Source organism: Macaca mulatta, chromosome 4 (genome assembly GCF_049350105.2).
Source record: "Macaca mulatta isolate MMU2019108-1 chromosome 4, T2T-MMU8v2.0, whole genome shotgun sequence".
NCBI classification, from domain to species: Eukaryota; Metazoa; Chordata; class Mammalia; order Primates; family Cercopithecidae; genus Macaca; species Macaca mulatta.
In genome coordinates, this window is record NC_133409.1 from 131511541 (window position 1) to 131535706 (window position 24166).

The following is a 24166-nucleotide window of genomic DNA, read 5'->3' on the forward strand; positions in this document are numbered from 1 at the left end:
CTGAGTTAGGTCCCCTGACAATTAATTCTGAGTGCTTCCCACCATGCCATATTGTCTTTTGTCAATTTCTCTTCAGTCCATAGCTCAACAAAGATAGACAATATTTAAATAAAAATTAACCAAAACTCTTCCACAATGTATAAGTTCCCCAAAGTCAGTTATTCACACACGCAGTTATTACAGGGTCATGTTTGCAACTTTTAATTAGAAACAGTTACCTCTGGCTTCTATTGTTTTAACCACTAGTCTCCTATGTGCTAAATCTAAAAATCCATAAAAATATCATCAAAAGCCCTGTAATTGATGCTTTAATGTATGTTCCTCCTGACAAAGATTCATTGCTTGAGTAAACTTTAGGCAGGTTTCTGAACCTTCTCCTAGTTCCATCTTTGCATTTCCTTGTAAAAATCCAGTTTTAGCAAGGAAGATCTCCCCCAACTCATATCTGCTGACCTTTGCTTTTGAGATTACAGATTTAATTGAAATTTCATTGTTTCTTTTCTCACACTAAAGAATGCTTAGTGAAGAAACTCGCCCACTGTTGATGACCTTCCCAGCCACTTTTCCATCTCAAGAAAATTTTAACAAAATAAAAACAAAAACAAAAACTATGCACACTTTAGGCTTCTTGGAGAAAACAAAACATGCTCACGTTTGACTAGAGACAAACATCCGCTCTTCAGCATGTTGCCAAGAACAGAGCAATCAGAAAATACCAGTTGAGTTGACAGTAAGGCGTGTCATATGTGGAACCCTGAAGGAAATGGGAATGAATAACTCTTGAAGAGAAAACTAGGGAAGACATGAGAACTGCCTTTAGAAAGTGGGAGGGAACCAGGATGAAAGTAACTCTGAAAGCCTGCAAGAAGCGGGACATTGGGAAATAGAAGGAAGGCATTTCTAACAGAGTTGTCAGAGATAGAGAGCAGTCTATTATTGAGAGTTTCCAAGCTTGACATGGATAACTTGACAGAGACGTTGGAGAGAAGGTCTAAATGTTGAAGAAGAATAGGAAATGTTAGAGGCCTTCCAACACTGAGAATCATTGAAGAAAATTTAATCACCAGCAAGCACATAGATGTCTGGGACTGCCTATACATTCCTTATTTCCCAAGGCAGTAGTAAGAGGGTATATTTCTAAGAAGGTAGGCTGTCAGGATAATTTATGAGTTAAATAGGAGAATTAAGCACATTGATCATTTTACTTCCCTAGTCCATCATCCAATTAAAACATCATGGCCCTGAGAATGAACCAATGGAGAATATACACAGGACTCAACTGAGATATTATTGTAATCTACATTTATTTACATATATTTATTGCATGCATACTATTCGCTAGGTACTATGGATAAAAAGAAGAAATTTCCTTATTTCCCCAGGTAAATTACCAGTATGCTTAATCTTCTATTGTAGCATCACTCTTGTATATTATAAGCCTATATATATCTATATAGAATAATTATATCGATATTCTACATATATAGAATAATTATATATTCTCTCTCTCTACATATATATATATATAAAATTATTCTCCATTTTAGAAGTTCTAAAGAATGGGATAATCCTCTAGTCATCTTTTCACTACCTGCCATTAACATAGTAGGAACAATAAATAATAATTCTACTAGAAATAACAGAAACAACAAAATTTCAGCCTCCCAAGGTACATGCTGAGAAAAAAAGTTTCCTCATTTTGTCAACAGGGTGTCTTCCCTGAACTGAGCCTTCAAGATAGTCTAACTTCTTTTTTTTTTTTTTTGAGATGGAGTCTTGCTCTGTCGCCCGGGCTGGAGTGCAGTGGCATGATCTTAACTCACTGCAAGCTCCACCTCCTGGGTTCACGCTATTCTCCTGCCTCAGCCTCCCAAGTAGCTGGGACTACAGGCGCCCGCCACCACGCCCGGCTAATTTTTTGTATTTGTAGTAGAGACGGGATTTCACTGTGGTCTCGATCTCCTGACCTCGTGATCCACCCGTCTCGGCCTCCCAAAGTGCTGGGATTACAGTCGTGAGCCACCACGCCTGGCAAGATAGTCTAATATCTTATTACATTGTCAAATGTGCTTTTGCTTGACTTCAGATTCAAGGAGATTATGAGAACATAAGAGACAAAGAGGGGAAAATTTTAAGATTTCCTGAAATCTCAAAGAGGGAAACTCCTAACATTTCAAAAAAGTAGGACTCTGGGTTTCCATCTGAGCTGAGGCTACTCTGACCATGAAACCTCATTCCACCTTGGTCTAATTGCCACCACTATTCCCAGGAACTGTAAGTCTATGGGGTCTTCCGCAGATGTCAATCAAATCTTTTCCCCCTTCTCGTTTGTGTTGTGGTGTCTGCTGTGTTCTCTACAACAATACACACTGTTGATGGTACTCAGTAAATTATAAATAATGAATAAGCCTGCCTTCTGTCATTTTGATGGAAACAAGAAGCTTTCCAGGCTGTGAATTGTGAGAAGGGTCACTGCTATGCATACGGCTTCCCAGAACACACTGATATGTCAACTGCCATGGAAAACTAGAAGTAGTTATCTGTGCTTTGTCTGGACATATTAAATCTGCTGAAAGTACGCCACAGTTCTCAAGGCACCAAATTGGCCAACCTCTAAGGTATATTTTTAAGTGGTCTGCATTGGGAAGGAGGTTTAACTAAATAAAATAGTAACACAAGTGATGTTATTAATTAGAGTATTCTCTATGCCTATCCAATTACACTCCCTCTTCATTTCTTTCCCAGCCAGCATTCAGTAAAAGACGGTGGAAAATCGTACTCTGACAATTGTCTGCTTTCAAAGTCAGATGTGATATGTCTCCTTTGTAATTCATCTTTCTCTTGAGCTTATGGTTCTATCGAAATTACAGTTGTCACTGTCAGCAGAAAATTTTAAAAGGGACACACTCGGCCCGGTACAGTTGCTCACACGCCTGTAATCCAGCACTTTAGGAGCCTGAGGTGGGCAGATTGCTTGAGCCTACGAAGTCGAAACCAACCTGGGCAACATGATGAAACTATCTCTATAAAAAATACAAAACAATAGCCAAGCATGGTCGCACATGCCTGTAGTCTCAAGAATCACCTGAGCCCAGGAAGTCTAGGGTGCAGTGAGACATGATTGAGCCACTGCACTCCAACCTGGGTAACAGAGTGAGACCCTGTCTCACAAATAATAAAATGAAATAAAAAAGACACGCTGTATGCTAACACATGTTTACCCAGATTATTAGTAGAATCATCAATATAGAATGTTTTTATTTTTAATTTTAAAATTTTTGATAGAGATGGAGTCTCTTCCTGTTGCACAGCCTGGTCTTGAAGTCTTGGCCTCAAGTGATCCTTCCACCTCGGGCTCCCAATAGAATGTTTTTAATATGTTAAGTATACAATACAAAACTTGATAGAATTCTCAGTGACACTTTAAAAGTGAACTGGAGCTTTTCTTCTCCCAAAGCGAGGGAAAAGAGCTTATAGTTACAGAATATCCTAGAACTGTGGTTCTTAAACCTGCCTAACAATCAGAATCAACTTCAGAGTTTTAAAAATAACAGATACCTGAGTTCAGCCCTAGAACTACTGAATCAAATCTTTAAATATTAAGTATGTCCTCCAATCCTTGAGTTTTTTTTTTTAACAGTTTCAAGAGCAATTCTGATATAAAGCCAAGTTTAAGAAATACACTTGTAAAGTGCAGAGTCTATTTCAAGGCTAAGCAACAAGCTGACTTTTGCTATCCTATTGTTAACATATTCTGTTGATGCCTTTTAAAATAAATGTGCAGTAAAGAAATTACACACATTTAAATTCAGTCTACATCAGGAACCTTCACTTTGGGTTTCAATTGGAAATGCCAATCATGTATCTTTTGTTTAAAATGATAAAATTTAAGACACGCAAAAGAATGAAGTTGGACCCTTACCTTACAACATAAACAAAAATTAACTCAAAATGAATCAAAGACCGAAACAAGACATACAACTGTAAAACTGTTAGAAGAAAAAATACAGGAAAGCTTTACTGCATTGTATTCGACAAAGATTTCCTGGATTTGACACCGAGAGCACAGGCAACAAAGGTAAAAATAAACAAATTAAACTACGTCAAAATTTAAAACTATGTACCAGAGACACCATCAACAGACTAACAAAGAAATGTACAGAACAAACAAAGTATTTGCAAATTATACATCTAAGAAGAGGTTACTATCTAGAATATATAAAAACCTCCAGCTTAATAAAAAAAGTAACCTGGTCAAAAAGTGGGCAAAGGACTTAAGCATTTCTTCAGAGATGATATAGAAATGGCTAACAAGCATATGAAAAGATGTTCAACATCACTAATCATTAGAGAAATGCAAATCAACAATGAAATATCACCTCACATCCATTAGGATGGCTACTATTTGGTGAAGAGATGGAGAAATAGAAACCTTGTACATTATCTGTGAAAATGTAAAGTGATGTAGCTGCTATGGAAAATGCTAGAATAGGTCCTCAAAAAATGACAAATAAAATTTCCATATCATCCAGCAATTTCCCTTCTGGGTGTGTATCCAAAAGAACTGAAAGCAGGACTTTGAAGAGGTATTTTCACACCCATGTTCTTGGCAGCACTAGTCATGATAGTCAAGAAGTGAAGCAACCTAATTGCCATCAGTGAATGAATGGATAAACAAAATGTGGCATATATAGGCACATACACACTTACACACACACACACACACACACACACACACACACACACACAGAGAAATGCTGTGCATCCTGAAAAGGAAAAAAAAATTGACACATGCTACGACATGAATGAACCTGGAAGACCTTATGCTAAGTGAAATAAGTCAGTGCAAAAAGGCAAATACTGTGTGATTCCTCTTATATGAGATGTCTAGGGTAGTTAAATCCACAGAAACACAAAATAGAATGGTAGTTGACAGAGGCTGGGGAGAGGAGAAGATGGGAAGTTGTTTAATGGGTACAGAGGCAGTTTTACAAAATAAAAAAGTGGAGATTGGTAATACAACAATGAAAATATGTTTGACACTACTGAATTGGTTAGAAATGGTTAAGATGGTAAATTTTCTGTTATGTGTTTTTAATCACAGTTTAAGAAAAAGACATAGTAGGAAATTTGCTATAAAGAAATCTTTGGTTATGTGATTTGTATCATCCTACTACTTTTGTTATAAAATCAGAAGATTTTATCTAAATAAATAATTTTGACTATAATTAAAGAAAAATAAAAATTCTTACAAACATTTAAAAGCATAATAAATAGGAAATCATAATTTTCAAATATTCAAAATATTCAATATATAAATAATACCAACATATTATAGATGATACTATCGTAAGTAAATATGTAGTGTTAGAAAGTTTTAAGATACGGTTATGCTTGAAATTGTGATTAAGAAACTGAAGCCACATACAATCTTGAGAGTTTTACACCTCCAATAAAACCTCACTTTCTTTTCACTAGGGGTGAGGGTAGCCATTTACCATATAGTTAGCTGCACTCTGAGTAACACCAACTTGTTCCCGTATTCTGTACAGGGAGGTAAATAAGAGCTTATGAAACCCACAAAGAAAATGTGCAGCTCACATTTTGGAGTCAGTTTTCTCTAAAGAGTTCTGTGGCACTAAGTTGGCAACTGACTAATGTATTGACAAATCAGCAAGTTGTGCCTATGCTAAGAAGACAAATGTTTTGCCTATTTATTTCACACACTAGCTGATGTTCGACCAGTGCTCTATTTTGTTTTGAGCATAAAAAGAATGGTTTACTATCTGATGAAGGCCTCAGCATCTGTAATTGGAAATAATCTAGCATACATGTCAGAGTCTCATTTCTCTGTACTTTAATAGTATGCTCCTTCTCAGAGTAAAATTGTAATTTAACACACTTCTTTAAATCCAGAATCAAATCTCAATGAAAATTAAGTTCTGAGTTGATCTTTTGTAAAAATTATAAATCCCTTTATTGTGCACACAAACAAAAATATGAAAGATATTTGTGTAGATATAATGCTGGAAACAAATTTAAACTTGGATCGGTGGTGAAGATAAATGAAACGTCATTTACTGAACGCCTACTTTATATTCTTTATCTCATTTTAGCTCACCTATGACCATATAATGGAGGGGTTCTTATCCCATTTAAAGCTGAAGAAATAAAGGTTTGGAAAGAGTGGGTGAGTTACCCCAAACAACCCAGCTCACATACATAAAGGCTCACAGACACAAGGATTTGAAAAGGTTTTGACTCCAAAACCTTTTGCTCATAGCATTTGGGCATTTTATTTTCCCACAATTTTATTACACTTCCTATCACTAGCTCAACTGAGTGATAGGAGAGAAGTCCTGTGAAATATATCCTACATTTTGTGCATTTTTGGAAGATAAATCCTAAATTGAGTCTTCAGAGATGTGTGTCTATTACATCTTGAGGAAACTTGTGACATATTGTAAAATAGAATATTCTATTTAACTGTCTCTGATGTTGCAGCCTAAATTTCAACTTATTTAAACACTTGTTATTTTATATAATGAAGCGCCCTCCTCAACAGCTTTACAATTTTTGACAGGTATTGAAATCATGTTAATATTTAATGTGTATTAGTCTTTCCTTACCATTGTTTAACTAAATGATAATAACTAAGAAAGGGTACAATATGCCTATCATGTAGGCATTAAAATTCTAGAGTTTTAAAAATGTAAGGCACCTGAGTAATTACCATGTTCTTTCTCACATTCCATCTGGGGCATAAACCAACCAGATAAAAAATATTTTCTTCATTCCCAAAACACATCAGAAAATTAAATTTAAAATATGCTTCCAATAATACATTTCATGCTCTTGTGTGGTCTAACTTAAGAACCATTTGCAGTTTTTAATTGCATAGAAATTTTTATCATAGTTCTGGAAAACCAGTTAGTGATATCCTGTTAACTTCTGTCATGGCATCTTTCCATCAAACAATTTGTGTCACCAAGATAAAGAATGATTTAAAAGATTTCAGAACCCTCATCCAAAAATGCTAAGTATTATTTGAAATAATAGTGTTCACTTTTATAAAGTAATGATTTCCTAACAACACATAAAGATATAAAATTTTCCAATCTAAAATGCTTCATGCCTTGTTATTCTCTCAATTTGATTTTACAAGCTTGGAATTTCAAAAAGTTCAGTCAATCACTGCTATGGTCTGAATATGTGTGTCCCCTTTACTCCACTCCAAATTCATATATTGAAACCTAATCCCCAATGCAATAGTATTAAATAGAGTCTTTAGGAGGTGATTAGCTTATGAGGGCAGAACCCTCATGAATAGGATTAGTGCCCTTATAAAAGAGCCCAAGGGATCTTGTTTGGCCCTTTCATCATGTGGGAGAAAATTGAGACGGTGCCATCTCTGAAGCAAAGAGCAAGCCTTTATCTAACTAACTCTGCTGGCACCTTAATCTCAGACTTCCCAGCCCTCAGAACAGTAAAAAATATATTTCTATTGTTTATAAATTACCCAGTCTAAGGTATTTTGTTATAACCTATCTGAAAGGACTAGGACAGTCACCATATAAATATATAAGTGATATCTCTAAGTAGAACTGTGATAGGAATACAAGAGTCTGGGTTAGTCAAGAATTTGAGCAATCTGGAAAACCAGTCTTACCTGAAATGTGTTAAATGTCTCTGGATGTCAAGGTCTAGAATTGGAGTGGGTCTGGAGGATCCCAGCGGTGATCTATCTTGGCTCAAGAGGTCTTGGAATTCTTTACAGATTTGTCTAAAATAAAAGAATCAAATTTAAAATTGAACTTTTGAAATTGGGCTTTAATTTCATCCCATGATATTTAACCAAAGACTTGTTCTGTCTTTTAAAAGCAGTCTGGATAACATTTCATAAAGCAACCTCAAAAGTTCCATTCATAGCATACAGTTGAGGTTCACAATTGTGACTTTGCTCTTAATAGCTATAGGATAATCATACAACATTTCAAACAAATAACAATCCATGAGCACTGATAAGACCAATGTTCATTTTTAAGATGACTATTCATAAATTAACCTCAGGATAAGGGAAACCCCATATGAAATGATCACGATGATCTTTTTAAATGAAATGTGATTTTTTTAGACATCATATCTGTAAACAAATTTAATTAAAGTTATAGTCTTCCTTCAGAGCCATGATTCAAACAGACTTCGGAAAATCCTTTTTTCCCAAGATTGCATTAGAATTCATATTCTTATGAGCTAACTTTATATGTTAATATTTGAAGCAGATAATCACCAGTAATTTAGTTCACTAGCCTCACAAAAATGGTTGTATTATGTGCCATGTAAGCTAATTTCTTGCAAAAAGTACCCTCAAGGTAACTTTCCTGCTGCATTTTTTTGCTTTAAGTGGTTATGGTTTTAGGTCATTCGTTTCAGTTTAATTACAGTATTAGCATGTGACAATAGAGCCCTTGTGATGTACAGTGCAAATGATATAATTCTAAAGAAGCAGAATACACTATACAAAGAGATTTTGTTTTTGTTTTGTTTTTTAACAACAAAACACTAAATTAGTCCAGTCTCTGAAAAGTAAAGGATTGCCAAGCAATTACTTAAAGCATCCATCATCTAAAGTGAGGTGACTCCATAATCAAGGGATAATATGATAGTAATTAGGTTTTTTATCTGTTTTTACAATGGGCAGTTGCAAAGTATAATATTGTAGTCCTGACTTTGACTATCAATGTAACAAAAGACAGGTATAGAAGGGTCAAATTATTTCAAGTGAATATGAACTCAGCCATTATTCTGCTGCAAGCCATTTGTGTCATTAACAAATGACTACCAAAAAGTGACAAAATATCTTAAAGTACAAATAATTGATCACTGAGTCAAAATCAGTGGAGAATTCTTAATCAGATATCTAAAATTTATTGAATTCCATCAAAGATCACTTATGATATTTTAAATGAACAGTGAGGGTCTGGTTTAATGCCAGTGTTCAAATATTGTGTCATTTCACAGAATTGCCTTATTCATGTTTGCAGAACACAGGTGAAAGTAAAAAAAGAGTCAGAGAAAGGAAAAAAAGTCCTTATTTGCTTCAATGAAATAAGATACTCCACATCCCCTTCCTAAAGGACCAGTTGGATCTCTGAGATACAGCATCTGAATACATGCTTTTAACAACTGTGTGTTTTTACTTTCATTGAGAGGTTTCTTCTGAACTCCTCACATTTTTTGTTGTGAGACTCAGTTGCTTTATGAAATATACCCATTTTCAGGTGTATTGCTCATATTTTAATCAATGAATGCAACTTAATCTAAGTGTTTGGTGCCATTTTGAGGAGTATATCATCATCTTTTGTGCTTTGTGTCATTTAATATAGATTTGTTGTCTTTGTTTATTGAAATTTCTAACTAAAATTTTAAATTTAGCCTCATGGTATCATTTACAAATTACTGTATGGTAGGTCATCATTATGATCCATTCTTACAAAGAAAGATTGGTGTTGTTTTTAGACTTTTGTTTTTAGCAGTCTTTTACTTTTAGTTTTTCTATCAGATTAAAATAAATTTTAAAACATTAAAATAAAGATTGAAACATTGCTTTAGTTATTATGGCATAATATCAGAATTAATTGGATAATGGAATAAACTTTTAAGTTGACAAATCAACTTTGTTCCTGTATAAATAATACAGCAAGTTATAATAAAATTGATGAAGAAATTACAAAAAGCTAAAGAGGTGGAAAAATTTAACTCATGCTAAATAATTCACACATGAAGCTCTACCAGGAGTAATATTAGAACTCTCCCCCTTTTATATTTAATTCTACAGCTTAACTCACTCACTTTCAAGTTTAGACTTGAAAACAGATGACAATCCTGTAGATTCCCCCTAGGCAATTATCATCATCATCTCATTATGGCACTTACAGAATTATGATTTTATGACCACTTTCATTCTTATTTAAATTTTTATTTATAAATCTACAAAAAGAAACAATCTTACATCTCAAGACAAAATGTCGTATTATGAATTATGTAACACAAGATGATCTTCAATGAATCATACATTCTAACTTTATCACTTACATCATTGTCCTTAAGGACGTAAGTTTTTAGCTGATGTCTGAAATCCAAGTTCTCTGCTTCACCTTTAGATGATTAATATTATGGTAACACTAAAAGTTGTTAACTATTCTGCTTTACCTTAATGCAAATCAAATGTTAGACATATTTAGTTCTAAATTCAATGAAAAAGTTTAAATATGTTTTCTATTAACCAACTAAACACATGTTTTGTCTGGTTCATTTTTAGAATTCAAAAAATGTTTCAGTTTCTATTCTTTCACCTAAGTAAATGTCTAAATTACACCAAAATATTTAATCAACAAAACACTGGAAATAAAGAGGAAATAGAAGACTAATGACACTTAATTAATAGACTCTATACAATTGTATACTTGGCGATATACTTAAAGACAACTGAATCTGTAATTCATGGAGGTAAAAAAGAAATATGTAGGCCAATCTGACAATGCAGATTAGCAATTGGATCTCTCATTCAATAAATTTTAGATTTCATGTATATTTTTTATAAAGTTGTTCAAGTCTTATGAATAAAGGTGAACTGACCAGGATGTAATGAATATCCATAATAGGCTAGTCAATATTAACTTTTACCATTTTAATTGATGAAAATATCCAATGCTTTACCATTGGTGTAAAATTAGAAACTTCTCAGAACACATTGTGACCATTCATATGTTGCACAAAACGGATATTATTTCTACACATCCCCTAGTTTATCTAGTTATAGTGATTACTGGTTATATTACATATGTTTGCTATGACTGCAGTCTCTGATTCTCTAATTTTTATTTCACATAGTCCGATAAGAAGACAGGATGCATATAAATAACAAAAATAAAAAATTATAAAGCTGTATTATAATTTTCAGATGTTTATGCCTATTTACTCTCTGTAAAATAAGTTAATTGAAATGAGTGGAATTCTTGCTTGACATTCAATGGTCTGCAAATGTGCAGCTATAAGCAGACAGATAAAAGAAAATTACATGTTCTCACAATGTTTTATGAAATCAAAGTTCAAAATATCACCTAAAATAATATATGTTACTTAGATCCCAGGTAAAAGGAAACTACTACTACCTGGTCAAATACGCTACTCGAAAATAGATGTCTCAGTAAAATTTTGACAAATATGGATGCATTTCTCTTATTTCCCTCAAATTCTTCTAGCATTACTTCTATTAAAACAAAATCTCAGTGCTAATTTGAATGTACTCAGAGACTACCGCAGACTTCAATAGAATGATGGGAATCTCTAAGAAAATAGGAATTGTTATTTATTGTGTCGATGATGGTAGTGGTGAATACTTCCAAAACCATTCCTGGGGGAAGGAGGACAGGGAGAAGTGTTTCTCTGGATTAAGGAGTGAAAGTCTTTGAATATGCATGATAAAACCACAACCAAGTCATTTTGAGGTAGAAAAAATGAAGGTGTTTTCTCTTGGAAATTTGTATTTTGGGACAACAGTAAAATTCACATGGATCTGTGCATTGGTAAATCTGCATGATCCTGCCAGCTAGGATGATATGCTATGGAAACATCTGGGAGATATTACCTAAATTCTAGTACTGTATAATTATCTTGTTCTGTAACAAGTCTTTATCTTTCTCCTACGGTAATGTAAAGGATTCAAACTAACTATATGTGCTTTCAGCTCCTTCTGGAGAAACTGAAACATGACTGAAATTATTTGGAAAAAAAATTTAGTCAAGAAGTTATTTGGAAAAGGAAAAGAGTACACAGTAGAGGTAAAGACTCCCAGAAGACACACTATGCAAAAGGTTTAGATTTAGGTCTTCCTACTAGCGAGTTTTCAGGGGTTTCCACATCACAAAATTTATTCCCAGGTTTTAAGTCCAACTTTCATATCTGCCTTATAATTTTCTTTCTCTATCTCCTGGTCTTCATTCTCTCTTTCCGCTATTCCTTTCCCCTTAATCTTGTTTTGCTTTTTCTCTATTCCTTCTGGCACCAACTTTTGCTTTTCTTCTCTTTGGGACAAGATGAGATCATCTAGTACTTTCAGAACACAATAGATAAATAGAGTCCTAAGTCCAAACAGTGCCAGCCACAGCAGTGTGTAAACTTCAGTTAAGGGATTCAAGTGTCTTGGACAAACCTGTGAGATGGTAAGTATCCCATATTCTCCTTAAATTTGTAAAAAGACCTGTATTACATAAGAAGCTGGTAGAAAATAGAATATTTAGTTTTGGTTTTATGCATTTTGAGCCAATTTAAATTTTAGCCATTATGTTGTAAAGGCATTAAATAACTAATTTTTATCAGTTTCTAAGAAGCAATGTTTTTAATATTCTCTGCCCTAGATTTTCTCTTAAAAAGTTTTCCCTAAGGCTGGGCATAGTGACTCATGCCTGTAATCCTAGCCCTTTGGGAGGCCAAGGAGTGCAGATTGCTTGAACCCAGGAGTCTGAGACCAGCCTGGGCAATATGGCAAAAATGCATCTTTACAAAAAATGCAAAAAACAGGGTGGGGGGGCATGCTGGCTCATGCCTGTAGTCTCAGCTACTCAGGAGGCTGAGGTGGGAGGATCACATGAACCTGGGGAGGGTGAGGCTACAGTGAGCCATGATTGCACCACTGTACTCCAGCCTGGGCAACAGAGTGAGACCCTGTCTCAAAAAACAAACAAAAAAACAAACAAAATACTTTTCCCTGAATAAAAAATTAATTCATGAATGACAGTTATTAACCAGCTGAAACCATCAGTTCTAAAATCTTAATATAGAATTAAAAATTATTTAAGATTCTTAATGGCCTATATGTAGCAATAACTTATTTCAATAAAGAGAGGATAACAAGAATTAGTTACTACCAGAAGGATTTTCCTCTAAAACTTTTGAACATAACCTGCAGTGCTACCTGCGGTTCTACTGGATTTTTGCACAATAAATGGTAGTATTCCCACTAATTATCAAAGAACTTTCAAGTGTCAGGGAATTTAAAAGTCATCTCATGCAAGCTTCCCCTTTTTCCGTTGTATTGTCAAATTTGTCCGTATCATTTTCCTCATTATTTTCGTTTGCATTTTAATTAGGCATTTTACAATTTCCAGAAGCTTTGAAATATATTATACCTTAAAAAAAAAAAAAGACAATAACACTATGAGGCAGTACAAGGATGATTTGTTTACCCATACGCAAGACAGGCTGGGGGCACTCATGGTGATCCTTGGTCCCAGAGGTCTCCCTGGTACCTCTCACCAACCTGTGACCTCATCTTCTGTCACATTCCCCAAACATTTATGGTGTTTTGAGAGCTTTATTCTCATTTATTAAGGCAAAATGAGTGCCTTAGACCAAATTACACAGCAACCAAAGGCACATTTGCCTGGGATCTACATTTCCTAAACATGCTTTTCTCCAAGGGATTTCTGCATGTTCTGGAGAGGCCTTCCAAGAACTTTCATCAGTTTCAATGACAGCCTTATCACTAATCAAGGGCAGTTTGTAAACCTTGCCTGGGTACCAAAGTGGGGAAAGTCCTTGTTTAATATATTTAGCTGCTTGTGTGTGAGAACTTCCTTGTTTTAGAAAACGGGTGCCTTCTAGACTTGTTTTCCTCATTTCAAAGAAAATGAAAAAAAAAAAGAAAAGAAAAAAAAAAAAAAAAACAAAGACTGAAGACGAAAGCACACAGAGGTTTCCCCGTTCTGCTTACTTGGTCGCCAGGATCATCTTTTTTCTTGCTGTCTGTTCTTTCTGTTCCATATGTTGTCTGGCAAGATGTTCTCCTACTGCTTTGGCTGGAAACTCTGTTTCACAAGTGTAGCCAAAATCCCGAGCCAAGTGCAAAGCCTCCCCTGTTGGCAGATAACACAAGTGAGGTTCTCACCAGCATTCAACCTTAATAACAGTAGTGTCTTGCATTTTGCTCAAACCTCACTCCTGGCTGTGGTCAGACAAATCATTTTTCCTACTTAAACTATTCAAGAAAAAAGACCTGTTTGGGGGGAAGAGGGGAGGTAATGAGGAAGAATGAGGGGAAATTGAGGAACAGAGAAGTGACTTAGCAGGCAGGGATAGGTGGAAAATTGAGGGGAAAAAAACAGAAACAGAATCCAGAAGTGTTGACTCCCCTCATGGTTCTGGTCATCAGACCAGACTGACTTCCCAGGTTTCACACATGATTCCCAAGGGAAATGGTCCCATGGACAAGTCATTTTGTGGCTGCTGAACCTACAGCCTATTCTTAGTGTGTCTAAACTATTCAGATGTCTTTTCCATGAGACCTATTAAAATACCTACAGAGGGTCCAGGTAACTTTTCAAGGAAGTTGGAGAACTTCGGAAAATCATGAATAACTTTGTTCTCTCACAAAATCCTAAACCCAAGTATATTTTTAAGAAGTGGTGTGAACATGGCTTCCCAGCAAAGTAAAATTAAGTGATGAAAATCAATCTGGAAAACAATGGTATTTTTAAAGCTCAGTCAAGGCAAATCTTATCTGGCCACTAAATTTTTGTTTAAAAAATCAAGTTTTCTAAACAAAATGTAGTACATGTATACCATGGAATACAATGCAGCCACAAACAAGAATGAGATCATGTTCTTTGCAAGAGTAGCTGAAGGCCATTATCCTAAGTAAACTACCACAGGGACAGAAAACCAAATACTGCATGTTCTTACTCATAAGTGGGAACTTAACAACGAGAACACATGGACACAAAGAGAGGAACAACAGACACTGGGACCTACTTGGGGGTAAAAAGTGGGAGGAGGGAGAGAATCAGAAAAAATACCTATTGAGTTGTATGCTTATTACCTGGGTGATGAAATAATCTGTACACCAAACCCCCATGACACAGTTTACCTATATTACAAACCTTCACATGCACCCCTGAACCTAAAAGTTAAAAATAAAATCAAGTTTTTACTGTATATCTGTTCATACTAAGCATCTACTTACCTACTTTATTCAAGGCACAGTGCTAGGTAGGAGTAATGGGGAATATAAAAGAGTACCAAAGATTGCCTGTCTCTAGGAAAATGACAGTCATAACAATAATAGTAGCAACAACAACAAGTATCTTAGTTGCACTTTATAATTTTTATTGAACTTATATGAATATTACCTATAATCTTGTCATGTTTGTTGTTATTATGGTGACAGTATATAATACAAGATGTTATATTACAAGCACCAGGAAAAAATGAAATAGCTGATAATATGAAGAAAAAGGAGGAAAAGTTTATAGAGATACAAAATATACAAAAGGGAACAGTTAATATCAATGAAAATATCCTTAGTAAAGATGCTAGCAATTTGGGAGGCAGAAGCAGGAGGATCCCTTGAGCCCAGGAGTTCAAGACCAGCCTGGGCAACATAGAAAGACCCCATCATATCTATAAAAATTTAAAAATTAGTCAGATGTGGTGGTGCATGCCTGCAGTCCCTAGCCACTCAGGAGTCTGAGGCCGGAGGATTGCTTGACACCATGAAGCTGAGACTGTCATGAGCCGTAATTACACTACTGCACTCCAGTCTGGGTGACATAGTAAGGCTCTGTCTCCAAACAAAACAAAACAAAAAGATACTATTTTTTTCATTCCCACAAGGTGAGGCCTCCTGTTCTAGGCCTTAGCAAAAAAAAGTCTAGTTTAATATAAAAGGTATTGCAATAAGTAAACATATTAGTGTAGTTAATGTTTTGTAAACTCTGATCATGTCCCTCCCCACACATATTTCACATAAGCAATGGTAGGTCTTTAGTTGCAATTTTAGTATTTGTATCGTGAAAAACATCTTATTTTTTCTTTTATTTTAAATAGAGAGATGATGTAACTAAATGGAAGTGGTCTCACTATTAATCTTAATAGTGCTAGTTTAATGGGGTCATGGTTTAAGGTAAGAAAATATGTGAGTATTTGGCAGAAGAAATTGCACAAAGGTGCGTGTGTTTGTGTGTGTGTGTGTGTGTGTGTGTGTGTGTTTTAAAGTCATTGTTATGCCATACAGGACACTCACTGTTGCTTGAAAAATGATAGAAGGGAGATTATTTGAGAAGTTTCAAATTTGGAAGTAAAAATGTTTTAAAGCTTGACCCATCAAATAATGCTACAGCACCTGACCAGAGGATAAACTCATGTGGACCTTAGGATTCAAAAGTATCTTGTAACTAACAGTATAATACCATCAATAGTGTCATCTTTGTCCAGCAAGTCGAGTTACGTATATTGATACAGCTGCACATTGTTATTGTTCACACCGAAACAGATATTTAAATGACATTTTAACAGAGACTATCTATCTATCTATGTCTATCTATCTGTCTATCTACCTATCCATCTATCCATCTAATCCTTTTGCTTTATTGTTTGCACAATAGTGGGAGAGGTAAAACAGGGCAAACAGGAGGATGGCAGCACGCCTCTTGAATTTTGTGCTGCAACCTGATTCTTGCGGATCTGTCCCATTTTATGCAAAGCTCTCACCGTGTGGTTTTTAAAAACAGTTTGAGTGGGACAGCTGCTATTTACATTTACACTGACAGCCAGATTCTTCCTTCCCTCAGTTCTGTTTACTGCCTTCTCCTGCTTGTGATATAACATTGTTACAGGATGTATAGCAATGCTACATCAAAAGAAGTGGCAAGTGAAGACACTCTGATATGTAGTTAAAATGTGTATATCATGCCACAAAAGCTTTGTGTGTGAGGGCCCAAAAATGAATGAATAAATGGATCCATTAATTAAAATACACATAGTATTCAGAAACAATGACAAATCTATAGTTAAGTCCTTTACAACAGATGTCTTAGTCAACACGTTTAAGAAAACTAGACATTTTACAATCAGAAAAGCATATTAACATGACTGTAAGGAGTTTGATTTGGGAAAATAAAAAATCCATGAGCTCCTCTGTCTCTGTGGTGGCACAAGATGTCTATATGAACAATGAACTGAAGTGCAATAACCTGTGGTGGAAAGAGCAATCCAGGAAAGCCTGAGGACGTTTTCCCTTCAATTCCCAGAACACAAATATGGCTGCTGTCACCTCACTTCTGGGAGAGAAGTAGAACACCCTTGTTCCTTTTTCCTTTTCTTTTCTTTTTTTTTTTTCAGAGCTACTTTAAGCTATGCCTTTATTTCAATGTATTGCAGCACTTGGCCAGCCACCTTCTTTTTTTTTTTTTATTTAATACAACTGAAACAACACACTAAAGTTGAAATACCTCCATTTTATTCCATATCATTTCAAGAATTACATATTTTAGAAGTAGGATAGAATGGTATTTCCATCTTTAGGTCTTAGGCCAGCATCCTTAGCAAACTAGCACAGGAACAGAAAACCAAATACTACATGTTCTCACTTATAAGTGGAGGCTAAATGATGAGAACACATGGACACATAGAAGGGAGCAACACATACTGGGGCCTTTTGGAGGGTGGAGAGTGGGAGGAGAGAGATCAGGAAAAATAACCAGTTGGTACTAGCCTTAATACCTGGGTGATGAAATAATTGGCACAGCAACCCCCACAACATAAGTTTACCTATGTAACAAACCTGCATTTGTACCCCTGAACTTAAAATAAAAGTTTAAAAAAAGAAGTAGGGTACATGGGTGTGCAGGTGGATCAGGTTGGTGCTTGGAGAAAAGTATTCTAAGAGCAAGGCTTCAGGCTCTATGTGCCACGTAATAACCCCACCTCTAAAAAAGTGAAAACCGTGAAGGATATTCAACTTTTCAACAGTAACAGAACTAGATACTTAATACTTATATTAAATATATCCCTTAAAAAGCAGGCACAAATAAATTCCAGAACATAGCAAGAATGTAAAAGATAAATTTGCTTCTTGATTTTAGAGAATTCATTTTTCCACACTCCAAAGCAAAAAGTAAAAAATTAGGAAGAAATATTAGGAAAAATTTAAATGACATTCATTGGTGTTACTCTGAAATAGAAAGTTAATGGCAAAATGTTTTTTAAAGACAAACTGATTGCACATTGTGCCAAGATCCTGGGTTTTATAAGAAGCAGGTTTAAATGCATTTTAACAGTAAAAATAAATATACCTGACTTTCAATCTGTTATACAGTCATTAAGAATTTTTCTTTCTTTAGACTGGGTGTGGTGGCTCAAGCCTGTAATCCCAGCACTTCAGGAGGCCAAGGCGAGTGGATCACGAGATCAGGAGTTCAAGATCAGCCTGGCCAAGATGGTGAAACCACATCTCTACTAAAAATACAAAAAAAATTAGCTGGGTGTGGTGGCAGGCACCTGCAATCCCAGTTACTCGGAAGGCTGAGGCAGAGAACTGCTTGAACTCGGGAGGTGGAAGTGGCAGTGAGCTGAGATCGTGCCACTACACTCCAGCCTGGGCGACAGAGTGAGACAACATCTCAAAACAAACAAACAAAAAACAAAACAAAAAAATTCTTTCTTTAAAATTATGGTATTTTTTTAAAATTACTTTACACAACTAAAAAATTAATATTTAACACTAATTTTTACTAAGCAGTACTTGTACATTGTTATTCAATAGATAATTCTCATCAACGGTCACTCTAACAATATGGCCTTAAAAACAATTTAGTTTAACTTAGTCTTACAAAACCCAATGTTATTAAATGAAAATAACAATTTGTATGTGTTAAACTCCAGTCGTGTACTTATGATTTGAATCTTATTTTCATGTATAGGGAAATAACACATTCAGTTCTATGGGATTATTCCAAGAAGTATCTTATTAGAAAGTAAATTTGAGAATTAAGTAAATTCTTATAATATCGAGCTTTAGCAAACCCTGGAGCTGAAGGACAAAGTAAGTATATCTGATGCCCTGACTTACAGATTTCCCAGACTATTTGAAAAGGAATGCATTCTACAACTCTATACATTATACGATCTATGGCATGAATAGGTGCCTTATAACATAGTAGTTTCACTAGTTTGATGATGCTTTTGTCAAACACCAACACTTTGTGTTTCAAAGTGAAAGTTTCGTTCCCCATTCAATATCCTGCACTTAGCACAGCATCTGATTCACAATAGGTACTTAGCAGACATTTGTTAAATGAAAAAGCTTTCAAATTATGTTAACAGTATATTAATTATGACAATAGTCTTGTGAAGAATCCCCTCCAAAGAATATAGGGAAGAACTAGAGCAAAAGAGACTTGTTAGAAAGAATTAAATATATACAGAAAAAACCTATGAAAAATAGAAAAAGAGAGTATATCCCTCTATCAGTGGAGCCATTTAATAAAATAGACTATACTTGAAGGCAGGCTTTCTCAACCGTTGCTACTCCCATAACCTAGAAATTTGCTTTAAAAAATGTGTTTCACACCATATCAATTAATCTCTGGTGCCAGGGCATCTGCAGTTTTTGAATGCTCCTAAAGTAATTCTCTCAAACCAGAGTTGAGAAACCACTGTCCTAAGATAAAGAGAAAGCACTAGGTGAGGATGAACTGTACATCTTCCAAAAACATAAGGATTCTATGACTTATACAAAAGGGAAAGCAGCCACTAGCGAGTTAATATGAAACTGTAAGAGTCTCTGTCTGTATGGGTTCTTGCATGATGAGCCCTCCCTTATTTGGCTAATATGGTATGAACTCTATAGACAAAACAGAAAATGTGGTAGTAGAAGTAGAGATAGCATTGTTAGGGAAAGAAAGACTTCAGCCTATTGGAAAAGCATATTTATATAGGTGGATTTAATATAAGATGAAGCTTGCACTTAAAGTTAGTAGGGAAAAGGTAGATTATCAATAGAAAGTGGTAAGCCAACAAAGTGGCCACCTGGAAATAAAACAAATAAAATTGGATCTATAGCATACATTTAGCCATGAAACAAAGTCCAGGTGGATCATAGATTTAAACATAAAAAAAATGAAACCACATAGTAATTAGAAGATAACATGGTTTTTTTATGATCTTGGAATTAAAAAGGCCTTTTACAGTGTTACAATTGAAACTAAAAGCCATGAAATAAAATATGAGAATATAATTATATTAATGTAAAAAAGTTCTGCATGCAAAGACCTCAATAAACAAAACAAATAAACAAAAACCCATAACAGCCAACTGAAAAATGAAAGTGTGTCATATGAAAGACATACTAAGATGTAATAAGCCAATTTTTCTGAAAACTTACAAATAAGGAAAGTACAAAAAATTACTCCATAAATACAAAATAAGTAAATAGGAAAGCTCATAAAAGTCCAAGAAATTCTCAGTCTCCTTCATAATAGAGGTTTTTTGTTTGTTTGTTTTTTTAGTCAATCAAACTAGCAAAGATAAAAAAATTGATAGTCTCCTGTTTAATGTAGAGTACAGGAAAGTACTATAACGTCAATGCTTTCTACCCTCATTGCTAATAGGATTATAAATTGGCAACCACTATTAAGAAGAATCTGCCAATAATCAATCAAAACTATAAATGCAAATTACCTTTTGACCCTGCAACGCCATTCTTAGACATTTATTGAAGATATGTACTTGCATATCTGTGGAACTATTTATATAAGTTTGAGGTTCTTCATTGAAGCACTATTTGTAATAGCCAAAGACTGAAAACACCTAAACGATATTCAGAAGAGGACTGGTAAGATAAATTGCAATACATCCATTCAGTGAAATACCACGAGTGTTTAAAAGAACAAACAACTTGTAAGCGCTGAAGAAAAAAGAATGAACACAAAGATAAACTGTGAAAAAATAAATTGCAAAATAGTGTCTACAGAATGTTATAATTTGTTTTAAAAATGAATAAAAGAGGTACACACATATATCCTTGGAAGAAAAAAGATCAACTAATAACATTTGTTTTCTCCTAGGAGGGGAACTGAATGGGGAACAGAGTGAAAAGGAAGTATTTTACTGAATACTTTTCTGTAACTTTGAATCCTGAACTATCTGTTTGTATTATTTATTTAAACTTATATTATTCTAAAAGTAAAATTACTCTTTGCCTTATTCTTAGAAAGATTTAATTCTGAACTCAATTATTTATTGTAGATGGAACATTGGTAATTCCAAGTCTTCCAATGTTATCCAATAAAAGTTAGTCATCACTAAGAGTAATTACAGTCTGCAGTTTGATTGCAATACCTACAAATTTCAATAAATGTAAGCAATGGGGGTCACAGCTCATTCCTATAATCCAGCCTGTGGGAGGCCAAGGCAAAGGGTCACTTGAACCAGGCCAGCCTGGGCAAAAAAGTGAGATCTCCATCTCTACCAAAAAATCCAAAATTAGCCAGACATGGTGGCATGTGCCTGTGGTCTCAGCTACTCAGGAGGCTGAGGCAGGAAGACCCCTTGAGTCTAGAAGGTAGAAGCTGTAGTGAGCTGTGTTCACACCACTACACTCCAATCTGGACAACAGAGCTCTTAAGACTCTGTCTTTTTAAAAAAAAGAAAAGAAAAAGGAAAAAAAGCATTATTTGATCCATTAAGTTTTGAAAGGAAGAATCACAGAAAAAAGAAAGACACTAGGAAGACAATTCAAATGTCTTTTTAGTGAGCATCACTATGTGTAAGAGTGAATAATGAGCTAGATCAAAAGTGGCAAGGGAAAATTGAGGCAAATTGGTTTGGCTATATTTGTCTTTATGTGGCACAGTCACCATGAGTAGGAACAGGAGATTATGGACACCCAAGCACATAGTAAGACATAATGACGTATGTATAGTATTCTATTCCTTCTGCCTCTATATGCAAATACCTTTCCCCCCAGAAATGAATGAAATCTTAAAATGCAGCCTAGGGGAGTGTTATTAGAAAGTTTGCAAATAGTTGTAAAAGATATACTCTAAGATGGTATATATCTATCCATAATATTGTGTGATACTATTTCAGGTTCATTGAGAGCAATTTTTGAATACTGATAAATGTAAGTTTCTAGATAATAGATAACAATAAGATCTATCATCTAATTACCAATTGCCAAAGCAGAGTATCCTAGACAGAAATTATTCTGTGCTTAGAATAAGACATTTATGGGTGATACAAAATCTAATAGTCTAAAAAATATGTGTTCTCGGAGAAAACACTGTCTCCAAGAAGATACTGTGAGTGCCAGGATGTGTATATGTAAAAGGGAACAGCAGAGTTTTTCCAGGTGAGACTGACTAAAGTGAACATCAATTAGAGCTATTAATTCAAGAAGTCAACTCACTGTACTTTTCATATCAAATACACTTTTAGAAGACAGCTGAAAACCTTTCTCCCAAAGGTGGGACTAATTTGGGAATGTAGTATCTGGAGAAGGCCAGTGAAGGAGTTACTTGGGAAATGAGGTCCATGAGTTCCTCAAGTTTCACATGACTTTTAGTTTCATATCTCACCGCCACCACCCAAAAAAAAAAGCCCATTGTTGGTACCTGTGTGAGAGCAATGAGAATATTAGCTTTGTTCTAAATTCTATGAGAAGAATGACTTACGATGAGCATTCCCTAAACAGATGTTATCCCTAATAATTGGCAAAATGATTCCGGTTTTCAAGCCTACAAGTCTCATGTAGTCAAAGATACTTCCTTTCAAAGTCATAGACTAATCATATGAAGAAAACTTTTTTGGTAGATCTTATCTGTAGGAAACAGTTCATTGACAAATCGGTTGTTTCTCCTTGTTTCCTTGGAATGCAATAATTTAGGCTGAAGATTAAAGGCAGAAGAGAAATACTACCAAGTGGTAGGATTTCTTTCTACTGTCTTTTGGCAGTTGGCCAGACTGGAATAAAAAGGTTTTGTAGGGGAATCTTGTAACTGATAACTTACTGAACTGGCATCCTTTAAAAAGTACAATGGATACTACTGATAATTATTCCAGAAGAGATTAAACCAAGATTTAATGTCCCCCTAACTTTGAGGGATTAAGCAGAAGCAGAAAGTTCATCAGGTTTTAAAAACCCTGTACTAGTGGACAAAGTTTTTGAAGCCTGGACACAAGAAGTTCAAGAAACTTGTCCAGGGTTCCTAGCAGGAGGGGAGGACCAATCTAATGTGAAAAACAGGCTCAAAAACTGGTAATCTTTTTTCTATCCCTGAGTTTTACTTTAGTTAAATTCAGAAGTAATTCAGCAATGAAACTTTTCATGATATATGCCACAAACACAAATCCAAATGGAAAATATGCCATGATGCTGCAAACCAGAAGATCTGGGTTCTCATCCTTGCTGCGCCCAATTGTGTAATCCTGTGCAGAACAGTTATTCTCACCTTGCTTTTAGTTTTCTCATTTGAGAATAATGATAACTGAAATTTATTGAGCAATGATTTTAGGCTGGGTACCGTGGTAATTTTTTGCTTTGCAAACATTCTGATTTAACCCTTGCAACAATCTTATGAGAAAGGTGTTATTTTTTAACACTGCCTTATAAATAAGGACAGTTATTCTCAGACAGATTATGTGTCTTCGCTTACAGCAAGTGTAGAAGTGAGTTCAGACAAGTTTGACTCCAGAAACCACGCTCTAACCTACTATGCTCTAGTGCTTAGACTACTCACTCTTAATTTTCCTACCGGGCTTAAGTTTTATGATTTTTAGTACATTTCACTATTAAGCAGCACTGTTATTTAGGAGGAAGGAAACTAGGACACATGTACTAATTTTTATTTAGTGGCTCTATGAGGGGCCTATTGTACAAATGTTTAATCCATGTGAATGTAGTTAATCCTACAAAAGAGACATAGGGTAGATGTTGTGGTAGATATGGGTGCTAGACCATACAATTTTTATCTTTTCTTTGTATATGATAGAGTTGTTTCTGAGAAGACTCTGCCCAGCTAGAGATTACATTTTCTTTTTTTTTTTTTTTTTTTTTTTTTTTTGAGACGGAGTCTCGCTCTGTCGCCCAGGCTGGAGTGCAGTGGCCGGATCTCAGCTCACTGCAAGCTCCGCCTCCCGGGTTTACGCCATTCTCCTGCCTCAGCCTCCCGAGTAGCTGGGACCACAGGCGCCCGCCACCTCGCCCGGCTATTTTTTTGTATTTTTGAGTAGAGATGGGGTTTCACCGGGTTAGCCAGGATGGTCTCGATCTCCTGACCTTGTGATCCGCCCATTTCGGGCTCCCAAAGTGCTGGGATTACAGGCTTGA

At 35.2% G+C, this 24166-nt stretch overlaps 1 protein-coding gene across 1 annotated transcript in view; it reads right to left on the minus strand.

Moving 5' to 3' along the window:
- TFAP2D (transcription factor AP-2 delta) overlaps window positions 1-24166 on the minus strand; it is a 56897-nt gene that overhangs the window by 11442 nt on the left and 21289 nt on the right. The window contains exons 6-7 of the mRNA XM_001105845.4: window positions 13775-13916; window positions 7670-7783 (exon numbers count right to left, since the gene is read on the minus strand). Of these exons, the coding sequence (XP_001105845.1) occupies window positions 7670-7783; window positions 13775-13916 (256 nt within the window). The remainder of the gene's footprint in view (window positions 1-7669; window positions 7784-13774; window positions 13917-24166) is intronic.